The sequence below is a fragment of the Triturus cristatus genome, chromosome 9 (assembly GCF_964204655.1).
Source record: "Triturus cristatus chromosome 9, aTriCri1.1, whole genome shotgun sequence".
In the NCBI taxonomy this organism is placed as follows: Eukaryota; Metazoa; Chordata; class Amphibia; order Caudata; family Salamandridae; genus Triturus; species Triturus cristatus.
Window position 1 is genome coordinate 740,067,322 of NC_140592.1, and position 12,576 is coordinate 740,079,897.

Genomic DNA, 12,576 nt, shown 5'->3' on the forward strand with positions numbered 1-12,576 from the left:
TAGTCTTAGACCAATACAAGAGGTACTAGACAAACGATGGCTTCAGTTGACCGGATCGTTCGCCGACCTGGTGCAGATAACTCCAGTCATGCAATCAGCTCTCCTTTGGTGGCTGTGCTCAAGCGATCTCTCAGTAGGGCTAGCTTTCCTTTCTCGGACACCGGATTTCGTCCTCACTACAGATGCTTCTATAGAGGGATTGGGTGTGGGGCTCACCTTGAAAATCTCAAAGTAAGGGGAAAGTGGTCCAAAGCGCTTTCAAGAATGCACATCAATTTCCTGGAACTTCAAGCCATTTTTCGTGCCCTGCAGGCTTTCCTTCCAAGGATTCAGTGATCCTCGGTCCTGATAAGGATAGAAAATACCACATGCATGCATTACCTAAACAAGGAGGAACACGGTCCCACATCCTATCACAGGAAGCATAGGAGATATGGAAATGACTTCTCTCTCACCACATATCTATCAAAGTGGAACATCTCCCAGGGGTGAAACCCAGTCTGGCGAATACCTTAAGCAGGACTTCAACTCTTGCCACGAATTGGAGCTGGATCAAAAGGTTCTCAAGTACATCTTCCAGATGTGGGGCATGCCCAACTTCGATCTCTTTGCTTCAGAAATGAATCGGAAATGTTAATTCTTTTCCAGCTGGGAACTAGTAAAAGGCTCGTAGGGATATGCTCCCCCCCCCCTTTCCTTTAATCCCAAGGCTTCTGATGAAGGTTCAAACGGAGCCATGTCGAAAGATTCTCATTGCTCCACGTTGGCCGCGTCCGCACTGGTTTACAGAGCTTATCCTGCTCTCAGAATGTAGACCTTATAGCCTTCCAGTATCTCTAACACTGCGCAGGGGCCAGATTCTCCACCCACATCCAGCCCCCTGCACCTGCATGCGTGGTTACTGAACTCGCTGAATTCAAGGAGCTAGATCTGCCACAAGACTATAGAGACATACTTGCTAAAGCGAGGTCACCGTCCACGATTAAGACTTTCAATCTCAAATGAAAGCGTTTCTGTTCATGATGCCTTAACGATGTGCACCCACTTGAGTCTTCTCCGGATAAAATTTTACCTTCTCTATTCTCCCTGGCTAAATCGGCCCTTATGTTCACATCTATTAGGTTGCATCTAGCCGCCATCTCCACCTACAGGCGTTCTTCTGGAGGTTTATCTTTGTTCAACTCGACTGGTTAACCAGTTTATCAAAGGACTTATCAGAGCATATCCTCCTGTTAGAGCTCCTCCTCCTTAATGGAGACTTAATGTAGCTCTGGCGCAATTTATGAAACATCCCTTTGAACCAATTCCCACAGCTGAACTCCAGTACATTTCCTGGAAAGTTGCTCTATTGTTAGCTCTTACTTCCGCTAGGAGAGTTGGTGAATTTCAAGCCCTTACTGTTAAGGAGCCTTACCTTCGCTTTACTAATGACTGTTCTTCTTAAAATGAATCCTGCTTATATTCCAAAGGTAAAAGACACACAATTGAAGGACGGAATGCAGAACAAATCAAAACATTCCCCCCCCCCCCCCCCCCGTCAAGAGATCTGGGTTAAATCCATCATTCTTTTGCTCACCATGCCACCCCAGTTTAGACCTGGCCATATGCAAATCAGTCTTGACCCTGTACCTCATGGGAACAGTCCAGCCCGAACTGCCAGGCCAGGTCCTCCCTGGACTGGAAACAAGCATCCTAGGACCGGATTCGGGGTTTCACCCCTCTTCAGCCAGGATAGCTTGATTCCAGTGGCACAGTGAGCCCAGGACCCACGTCTGGGCATACCTGGCGCACTTAGGGCGAGAAAGCAAAAACATCAATTTTACATCTTAATGAGCCGATTATTCTATGTACGTTCTTTCCTAATTACCCGGCTGAAAAGGCACTGTACACACTGGACATAGAGATGTCTCAAATTTGATCTTTCACATACTAAATCCATCCGGAGATCGTATCCATTGTTTGTGTCCTATGGTGCACAAAAGCCAGGTACGGCAGTGACTAAAGCAACAATTGCAAGGTGGATTGCAGCGGCTATTCAATGTTGTCCTACTAAAGCAGGCAGTCCATTTTCTGTCAACCCTAAGGCTCTTTCCACGAGAGCAGTGTCCTCCTCAGCAGCACTTTTTGCTGAAGTGCCAATGGATAAAATTTGCCGTGCCGCAACATGAAAGAATGTGTGTACATTTACACGGCACTACTGCTTGAATTTGGCTATGGAGGCAGAAGCAGGTGTAGGACAAGCAGTTTTACGTAACCTTTTCCAATAAGGTAAGCCTCTGTTTTGGAGATGATGATTTCCTAAATGTTAAATTCAGTGTATTTGCTTCACATGTCTTTGCTGATTTATGTTCTCTTAATGCATAGATGCTTTTCATATTGTATTGCATATGTCATATATATGTATGTATATATAATATATTCATGAGGATACCAATTTGCCATTCATATGAAACCTACCATCCTCAAATTCCAATGGTTTAACTGCCATCTATTCTGATTCAAGCATGTGATTCTATGAAAGATCCAATACTGGATAAGAATACGAGTTACTTACCTGTAACTTCAGTTATCCAGTATTAGCATCTTTCATAGATTCACATGCGACCCACCCTCCTCCCCGGAGAGGCTTCCCTTATTGCTGTTATATTACTCTTGTCACTTGTCATGGAAAATCCGAGGCTGCTAGAGCCTGATTGGCTGTGTTTCAACTTTGGTTCCTTTTACAAAAGGACAGGGATGGGCTACCACAGTGCCTGTGCAGTCCATTATAGCATATTATAATATGTTTTACTACTGTTGCCATTTAAAAAAACCTTAGAAATTCACTGAAAAAAAACATAGGTTTCAGGGACGTTATAGTTACTTGGACATTTGACTCCTATAAAACCAGAGAAACTCTCCTGTTATAGTTAGTTGAGCTAACTAGAACTCGCGCGCCCGCAATGCACTGGTGATGACGTCAGTGATATCATGAGTGATGTCACTGACCATGTCATGAGTGATGTAACGTGTGACGTCCTCACCAGTGCATTACGGGCACGTGAGTTCTAGTTAGCTCAACTAACTATAACGGTCAAATTTCTCTGGTTTTAAATGAGTCAAATGTCCAAGTAACTAAAACGTCCCTGAAACCTATGGTTTTTTCAGTGAATTTCTAAGGTTTTTTATATGCTAATTTCTAACTATAGCGTGCCTGAAACCTATTTTTTTTTTCCAGTGAATTTCATTTTTTTTTTAATGCTAACTTCGAATTGTAATGTTCATTTAACCTATAGCTTTTTCCGACACCCAAGAAGGACACAACACCCACTGCCACGACCCTAAGGCCTCCCCCCCCCCCCCCCCGTACAACCCCTCTCCCTACTACCACCAAGGCAGTGCAGAACAGGACAGCGAACCCTCCAAAAACGGCATGGTCCCTTAGCCATATAATAGCTCAATGTCGGGAAATGTGGCAATCGTTTCTTCAGTAATTTTGAAAAAAAAATTTAAATACTAATTTCTAAGTTTAATGTTCCTGAGACCTATGTTTTTTTGTATATTTCATAGGTTATTTAAATACTAATTTCTAAATAGAATGTTAATAAAACCTATGTTTTTCTCAGTAATTTTTGAAAAAAATGATATTTTGTAACTTTAATATCCTAAAAACTGTTTTTGTATTTTTTTTTATTTATTTAATGTCTTGTTGTTTTTTCAATATTAAACTACATACAGTATGAAAGGGAGCCCAGCCCAGAGCCACATCTGAAGACCAACACGTCATAGACCTATTGATCAAGCAGCTCCGACACCCAAGAACGCCACAACACCCACCCCCACCCCCAGGACCTCCCACTCTACCACCGAGGCAGCGCAGAACAAAGCAGCAAACTTTCCAAAAACGGCATGGCCCCTCAGCCACACAATAGCTGAATATTGGGACATGTGTGAATAAACTATATGTGAAGGAAGCAATTCACCCAATGCAAAGTGTAGCGGTGATGTGCTGGACACATCTCAGTATGCAGAACACACACCTCTCCATGTGCACAAATACTACTTGTGCTTGTAGTGTTGGGGACAGTGGACCCAACCATGTTACGTCAAACACTAGGGACGATCTCATTCATGTAGATGTATCGTCGTCCCCCCCCCCCCCCCTTCCCCTGTAAGCATAAGCGTAACTGGAGTGGGCTGGTCCGACATACGACACTTCAGCGTAGGATTGTGAATAAATAGGCCGGGGCGTGGTTCACTTGTGAACTGTGAAGACCAACAACTGTGCCAGAGCGGCAGGCCTCACCCTGCCATGAGGCCGCCGCCATAACCACGGGTTTCCTTGACACACGCTCCCTGCGAACCCAGCGGCACAGCACAGCAGACTTATGTCTGTACACACAACTGCCTTCGATCTACACTGCGGACAGCAGGCATCACAATTCACATGGAGTAGCGATTGCACATGACGCAGTCCAGTACGGAAGATACATTGCTCCCAGTGCGGCCCTGAGCGCCAAAGGTACTACTAACTCAGTGCACCATAAGTCATTGCAAGGAAGAGTGAACAGTCATGACAGCAGTGAGGCATACTATCACTCAAAAATCACCCAAAAATACTTATAATATAAAAAAAACAGAAGAATCGAAGTACATTAATGATTACAATCTAGTAATTTTGAAGATGTGGAATGCAAATATGGACATACAATATGTTGCAGATAACTCAATTACTGTTGCTCGCATACTATCCAAATAGAAGTCCGTACCTGGAAAACATATGTCTATATGAAATACTGCAACATTATAGTTTTAGAAAAAATGTTACAGAAAAAATAAATGAAGGGAATATGCTGTAATTGGATCTGATGGATTTTTCTTAAAGAATGCCAAAGGAAATTTGATTAATCACAGGAATTTAAGTTGCGATACTCCAGATAAGAGAGAATTTTTCTATTTAGCTCTTCTGCAACTCTTCAAACCTTGGAGGACTGAAATGAAATTACTTGGAGATTTTGACGCACATGCTGAGTGCTTCAGGTGCCACTAACTCACTGCATCACAAGTCATCGCCATGTGAACTTTTTAAGGCAGAATTCAGTAGGCAAAAGACATTTCTCCCATTGCAGCCCGCTCGGACGACGCATCATCGCAGGGTGCACACACGCTGAGTGCTTCAGGTGCCACTAACTCAGTGCACCACAAGTCAATACCACGTGGCCTTATTGAGGCGGAATTCAATAGACAAGACATTGGTCCGAGTGCGGCCCCCCCGGACCACGCATCATCGCAGGGTACGTACACGCTCAGCGCCAAAGGTACTTCTAACTCACTGCACCACAAGTCATAGCCACGTGGACTTATTGAGGCAGAATTCAACGCAAGCTGCAACTAACCCTGTTCAACACAAGCTGGCGACACGTGGTGCCACTAACCCTGTTCAACAGAAGCCGGCGACACGTGGTGCCACTAACCCTGTACAACACATGGTGCCACTGACCCTGATGAACACAAGTCGCGACACGTGGTGCCACTAACCCTGTTCAACAGAAGCCAGCGACACGCGGTGCCACTAACCCTGTTCAACAGAAGCCGGCGACACATGGTGCCACTAACCCTGTACAACACAAGGCGCGACACGTGGTGCCACTAACCCTGATGAACACAAGTCGCGACACGCGGTGCCACTAACCCTGTACAACACAAGGCACGACACGTGGTGCCACTAACCCTGTACAACACAAGGCGCGACACGTGGTGCCACTAACCCTGTTCAACACAAGCCGATTCCACATGTGGAACTGTGTCCTGAGTCCTGAATGGCAGTGACCCCAAGTCCGTGGCAGCAACCACAGCACCAGACTCCCTTTGATCAGTTAGGAATATTTCCATATGAAAGGCCGGCGACACGTGGTGCCACTAACCCAGTACAACACAAGGCACGACACGTGGTGCCACTAACCCTGTTCAACACAAGCCGATCCCACATGTGGGACTGTGTCCTGAATGGCAGTGACCCCAACTTCGTGGCAGCGAACACAGCACCAGACTTCCTTTGATTAGTGATGCGTATTTGCATATGGAAGGCCGGTGACACGTGGTGCCACTGAACCTAAACTACGCAGGCCGGTAGAGCCACCAACCTATGCATGTGGCTATGGGCCCTTGCTCACCGCTACCTCTGGCCTACACTGGGGTCAGCAGGGCTCACAATTCAGATACAGTCGCGATTGCAGATGACGCAGGAGGCAAGAGACATTGCTCTGTGCGGCCCGTCCGCACCAAGCAGCATCACAGGCTCATACACTTCGACAGTGTATTCTATACATATTTCATCTTTTCATGATACGCCTACACGGCGGTCAGTAGGGCTCACAATTAAAATTTAATGTTGATTCATTAATTCCAGAGTCCACTAGGCAAGTAACTATCACAGGCTTAAAACCTACATAATATCCTTTTAGTATCCTTGCTTCAAGAACTTTTTTTATATCAGTTATAGCTTTAGTACAATCACCAAATTCATCTTCAAGTGCAAACAAACACTCAATAACAGTCTACACTGCGGGCAGCAGAGCTCGCAATTCGAATTTTTGACACGTGGTGCCACTAACCCTGTTCAATACAATCCGATCCCACATGTGGAACGGAGTCCTGAATGACAGTAACCCCATCTTCGTGGCAGCGACCACAGTTCCAGACTCCCTTCAGTTTTATTTGTTGTTGTTTTGTTTAAATAAAATGTTTTGTATGTAAATCTATACATGACTAAGATTCTTGTTTGTCCAACCACACAGGGACCATTCTAGGCCCAAGAAGGTTGTTGGGGGTATGTTGGTAATGTGGGAAGAGGGTGCGTTACCTGCTGATGTGGGGAGAGACGGCGTGAAAGGGGTATCTCTCACAGAAAGAACTCGGTATGTTTTCAGAAATGCCTCGGACAGATTCCAGCTGACGGACTGAATCACAAAATGGCTCTTCAATGCTTATGTAGTGTGACTTATGAACAGTTCGCACCCAGGCTCGCAGAGGGACAACTGCGGCCCGTCCGCACGACTCAAGACGCAGTACTACGAGCCGTCCGCCCCCACAGGAACAGCAGCGTACTAGCTCGCAAAGGTAGAGAGCTGCGAGCCGACGGACTGCTTCTAACGCTATAGCTGTGAAGTGGTGATGTTGGGAAGAGGGAGCGTGAAAGGGTTATCTCGCACAGACAGAGCTCCGGTATATTAAATTGCTCCCGGGACCTTTCTTTTATATTTTCCCTCGATGCAAGAAAGAGTGCTTTCTGGACCATGACCTTTCTCCCTACCAAATTTGGCGTCATTCCGTTCAGCAGTTTGACCTGTAGCCTTGTCTAAAGTTTCCTATGGAAAATCCATTGAGAAAACACGTTTTCACACCCCCACATAGCTACCTGTTGCAGGCGTACTCGCTGTGTATGTATATGTGTGTGTATATATATATATATATATATATATATATATATATATATATATATATATATATATATATTATCTACTGGCGGTCGCCAGTAGATAGTTATAGTTAGGACCGTGTTTCCATAGGAAATCTGAAAATTCTATTTTGAATAACTTTGGCGCCAGTTGACGAATCCTCGCGAAATTTTCAAAACTAATGGAGCGCTCCGCTCAGCTCCTACCCTGAAAGTCTCGGGGTGATTCGTCAAGCGGGGGCTGAGAAAAAAGGGGGGTCCCAAAACGCGTTTTCCCTATGCATTTTCCCATAGGACCTTTAGTCGAAGGTACAGCCCGAACGGCTGAACAGAATTACTTGAAATTTGGCAAAGAGGTAGCCCTCAGGTCAGGGATGTGCCTTTTGCATATATGGTGTCAATCTGTTCAGTAGTTCCTGAGAAAATTGCAGTTAAAAGTACATAAATATCTATAAGCGTGCACCATGCGCGCACCTTAAGCGTGCGCGAGCGTAATTGTGATTGGTGGTTACATGTCAGTCAACATTCGAATCGGTCGAAAATCAGGAAGTGTCATCCGCCATTTTGTGTGAAAAAGAAACGTGGAGAACGTGAAAAAGGGGGCAGGGTACAGGGTTCCTGACCCCCTAGCTTTTGTCAGGGGGTCCCTGAAGGACCCCGAAGGGTGAAAAAAACATTTTTTTCTTTTTTTTAAAAAAATTGTGAGGTGCGCGCACCGTCGCACGGTGCGCGCACGGCGGAAAAAAAATCATTAAAAAAATAGAATTAAAAATCAAATTTAAGTGTTTAGATGTTAAGTGGCTCTAAAAAGAGCCGTTGTGTTAATTGAGGAACAGAGGAACAAAAAAATGAAAAAAAAGTATGGGGTGCCACATGTGTGCTGCTGTATCTTGCTCTCTATTAGGGGAATGCTGGTGTCAACATAAGAGAAAAGAGCATTGCACCGTATATGCACTTGAACAGAGGGTGCATATCCAGAGGAACCGAAGCAGGTGAAGCTGCCACCGCCGATGAAGTACTCGGCTGATCTGCCGATGATGTGCTCGGCTGAGCTGCTGCGGATGTGCTCGGCTGAGCTGCTGGAGGGTTGTCTCTAGCAGCTCGTGCAAAAGCCACAGGATGTACTCCTTTAACGTGCCTGATCATAGTGAAAATACTAAGAGTATTTATTTTTAGGATCTCCTCTTGATAAGACAACACCACAAATAGTGCAGGTGACTTTTGCAGCATTCACCTTCTTCTGCCCCTCTGGAAATGTAAAAAATTGCCATATAAAAGAGTCTTTCTGTTTCCTCTGTCTCTGTAGCGCAAGGGTCTCCTGCTCACTCCTAGAAGATGACTGCTGCTCTGCCATTCTCAAGTACTGGAGTACTGGAAAAGCTGCTCAGCTCCTTCTCCCAGGGAATCATAAGAAATAATGAGGGGAGTGGGTGTGGTGTTGGAAGTTTCTGGAACTGAAACTACTATAAACCAATGAAAAGTGTTTCTTAATCGCATGACTTGCCGTGCACGCACGGAGCACGCGCGCATGCGCGTACGGAGCACGCGCGCATGGGCGGACGGAGCACGCGCGTACGGAGCACGCACGCGCGTATGGAGCACGCACGACGTACGCATGCGCACGTGGAGCACATACGAAAGCGCGCACCGTGCGCGAACGGTCAAAAACCCTTAAAAAAAGTGTTTATAAGTTTATAGAAGATATTAACTATGCTGTTCAACTTTATCCAAATAAAAAAAAAAGAGCTGAGCCATTCCATATTACAGGATACAGTCAATCTAGAACTATATACATAGGTAGCCTATTGTAAAATAAATATTTAAAAAATATAATAATACATTCATAAATTAGCATTTAAAAAACCTTGCAAATTCACTTAAAAAACCATAGGTTTCACACACGTTATAGTTAGGAATTAGCATTTAAAAAACCTTGCAAATTCACTGAAAAAACCATAGGTTTCACACACGTTATAGTTAGCTGGACATTTCACTCATACAAAACCATTGAAATTCCCTTGTTATAGTTAGTTCAGCTAACTATAACTTGCGCGCCCGCAATCCACTGCTGATGACGTCACATATTACATCACTGATGACATCACTGATGACATCACTGATGACATCACTGATGACATCACTGATGACATCACTGATGACATCATCCTTGTGTAAGAGTGGCAGACCTCCTCTTATCCGAATATAAACTTTGATACACACATTGAAAAATACAAACTAAGGTTTTGAATACTATAGAGATACCAATACCAGTTAGAACAACCTATTCAGTAATTCCAAAATCTACATGCGCATCCACTCATTCATCAACACTTCTATATAGTCACTCATACATGTACTCAGTCATCATATGTACTCATACACCTATACATCCTGTTACACACCTACACTCATACATAGAGGTACTCACACACATACTCACATGCAAATAAACATCCATTTACTTGCATGTACAGCTATACACACACCAGTACACTAACTTTTACAGAAACGTACACATACTTACTCTCTAAAACAATCACTTCTAGAAACACATACTTATTTATACAGGAACTCTTCCAATCTCTCACATATCCTCACTTGTATACATCAATACTCACATATACTAGTTCAAAACATATGGACTTACTCATAAAGACACTATTGAGACAGTCATTCACTCTCTTACTCACCCATACACACACTCATCCACCCATACTGTCCTGCTCGAATTTCAATGGTTTTGTACGATTGAAATGTCCAGCTAACTATAACGTGAGATTTCGTCAAAGAAAAATATTTATTCACAACAGAATGGCCAAACGCCATATATATATATATTATTTTTTTTATTTCTACTGTGAGACTCCCACCTCGACGGCGGGGAATGATTCATGCATGGGAATCTGTGAAAGATACCAATACTGGATAACTGAAATTACAGGTAAGTAACTCGTTTTCTTATTGGACTGAGGGGTTCTGCTGCGTTGCACTGCTGATTTCAACTTACTTTGTGTTTTGTTTGATCTGATATCTTGCGCTGATCTGAGTAGAACAAGGTGCAATTCACGAAAACAAGTATATAATGAAAACATTTTCATTATATTGTCTATTTTGGTTTTATTATAAAATTGACTGTTAATATTGAGTGGTAGTTTTGGGGTGTTCCTTCTGGGATAAAAACAAAAAAATTGGCACAGTGCTCACATCTGTATTTGTTAATGTTAGCCCCAATTCCTTTATGATTTTCCTTGCCGGATTACTGGATTGAAATAAATCTTGTTTCTGTTTATTTTCTCAAAGGTTGCTGTGAAAATTATCGACAAAACCCAACTTAACTCCTCCAGTCTTCAAAAGGTAAGCTCTAGTTCTAACCTGTATTTATTGGTTTATGTATTCCTTTAAAGTGGCCTTTCTACACAAAATTTTACATCGATTAACATGAAAATATAATTTTGGTTGAAAGTGTGGTGAATGAGTAAACTGATGAATAGTCAAATTTTCATTGAGACTGGCTTCTGAACTTTCACAGACCCGGTATCAGTCCAGCTTACAGTTCAAGCTTGTAAAGTGCACCTCATCATAACCTCTTAAACAGCGTGCATTTTATTTATTTACTCCCAGATTCTTTTCCAAGATTATTTTACCCAGACTGTCTGGTCGTATACTCCTTCCCACACTCAAAAGAATGTTATCTGGCTGTGGACTTAAGAGCAGGCCTTAATTCAATAAATGCTATTTCGCAGTCTTACCTTTGTTGTCCATGCAGATGTACTGTATAGAGGTGCTGTTTTGTAAATAGTGAATTAAGCTTTTATGAACTTGTGTTTTGTGCACTACATAGGGATGGCGGATTTGCCCTGTAAAGCTTGTGCATTGTGGGTTGAACATAAGATTGTCTTCAACAACAATGTGTTGTCCTTTAGGTACACCTTTGCGAAACTAAATATCTTGCAACCCTTTTATTATCATGCCTACATCATGAATATAATTTTTTTTACGAGTATGAACCAACGATGCTACATATCTGTGAATTGTGGTGTATCTTCTAAACCCAATGTCCCCAAGGAACGTGAATTGATTTTATAAACTAAACATGCTTTTTGTGCTGTCTTTCTAGATTGGATCATTACAAGAATTATACTACTGTACCTCTTACAGTGTAGACCCACAGAAATGAATTTCGATGTGTTTAATTGCTGATTGTAAGAGTTTTTTTCAAATGTTTTAAAGTGCTTTGCTTCTCAAACTTGCTTTCTCCTGTAATTTGTATTTGGTTGTCTAAGTCTTAGTGCAGGAGACAAAGAAGCAATTTGTTACTAACCTAGACCTTTGCTTATATTTGGTGTTGATTTCTGATGGAAAGATCTGCAGTCCAAACTTTTCAGTTGATACTCCACTGCTGTTTTTTTTTTTTAAATACAAGGTCGTAAACAAAAACTCAATTTACTTGAAATGATTTCTTTGCTTAACGTAAAATACACTTATTCCGGTTTTGTAGATAGTATTCTGTGGCTGTATTGTGCCATGTCTTCAGCCGAGTCTTATCAAGATGTGAACAATCATGTGTACTTTTGACCAAAACTGTTAAGTTTCAAAGATAGCGTACTTTAAGGCACGTTTGACATTGCAGACTGCCGTTTCTAGGTGGGTGGGTGTGAGTTTGTTTGCAGTGCACCTCTGTCTAGGCATTCATTTGAGGGATGATGGCCCATGTGACAGCGCAGTTATTGAAGACCTCAGGTGATTGGGTTTTAAGGGTGCCCTACTCAGATTTTGAACTTTTACGGAACTGAATTCAAGCAGTGGTTATCTGAACATGTCAGATAGCTAAGAAAATGAACAGTCGTACAGTCTATTCTGTCTGTCTCACTGCTACTTTCCTCCGTTGTTAGTGTAGATCAAACCTGGTTGTCTTCTGGCTAATATTAAGGATGATAATAGGTATTTTCAAACATCGGATCAGCCACTAAGCTCGACTAGGAAATCAAGCGGTATAAGCTGTTAGAAAGCAGCAGCGTTGTTGATGGTAATTAGTGTCGGATTTCATTTGAATACATGAATTTGTTAAACATTTGTCCCTATTATAGGCGAGTCCCAGTTCTGGAAATCTGTTAAATTCAAAAAACGTTTACCTGCGTGCG

At 42.9% G+C, this 12,576-nt stretch overlaps 1 protein-coding gene across 18 annotated transcripts in view; it reads left to right on the forward strand.

Annotated features, from left to right (window-relative positions):
- MARK2 (microtubule affinity regulating kinase 2) overlaps window positions 1–12,576 on the forward strand; it is a 662,301-nt gene that overhangs the window by 271,792 nt on the left and 377,933 nt on the right. For all 18 annotated transcript variants that reach the window (XM_085625997.1, XM_085625990.1, XM_085625993.1 and 15 more), the window contains exon 3: window positions 10,736–10,789. In XM_085625997.1, coding sequence (XP_085482123.1) covers window positions 10,736–10,789 — 54 coding nt within the window. The remainder of the gene's footprint in view (window positions 1–10,735; window positions 10,790–12,576) is intronic.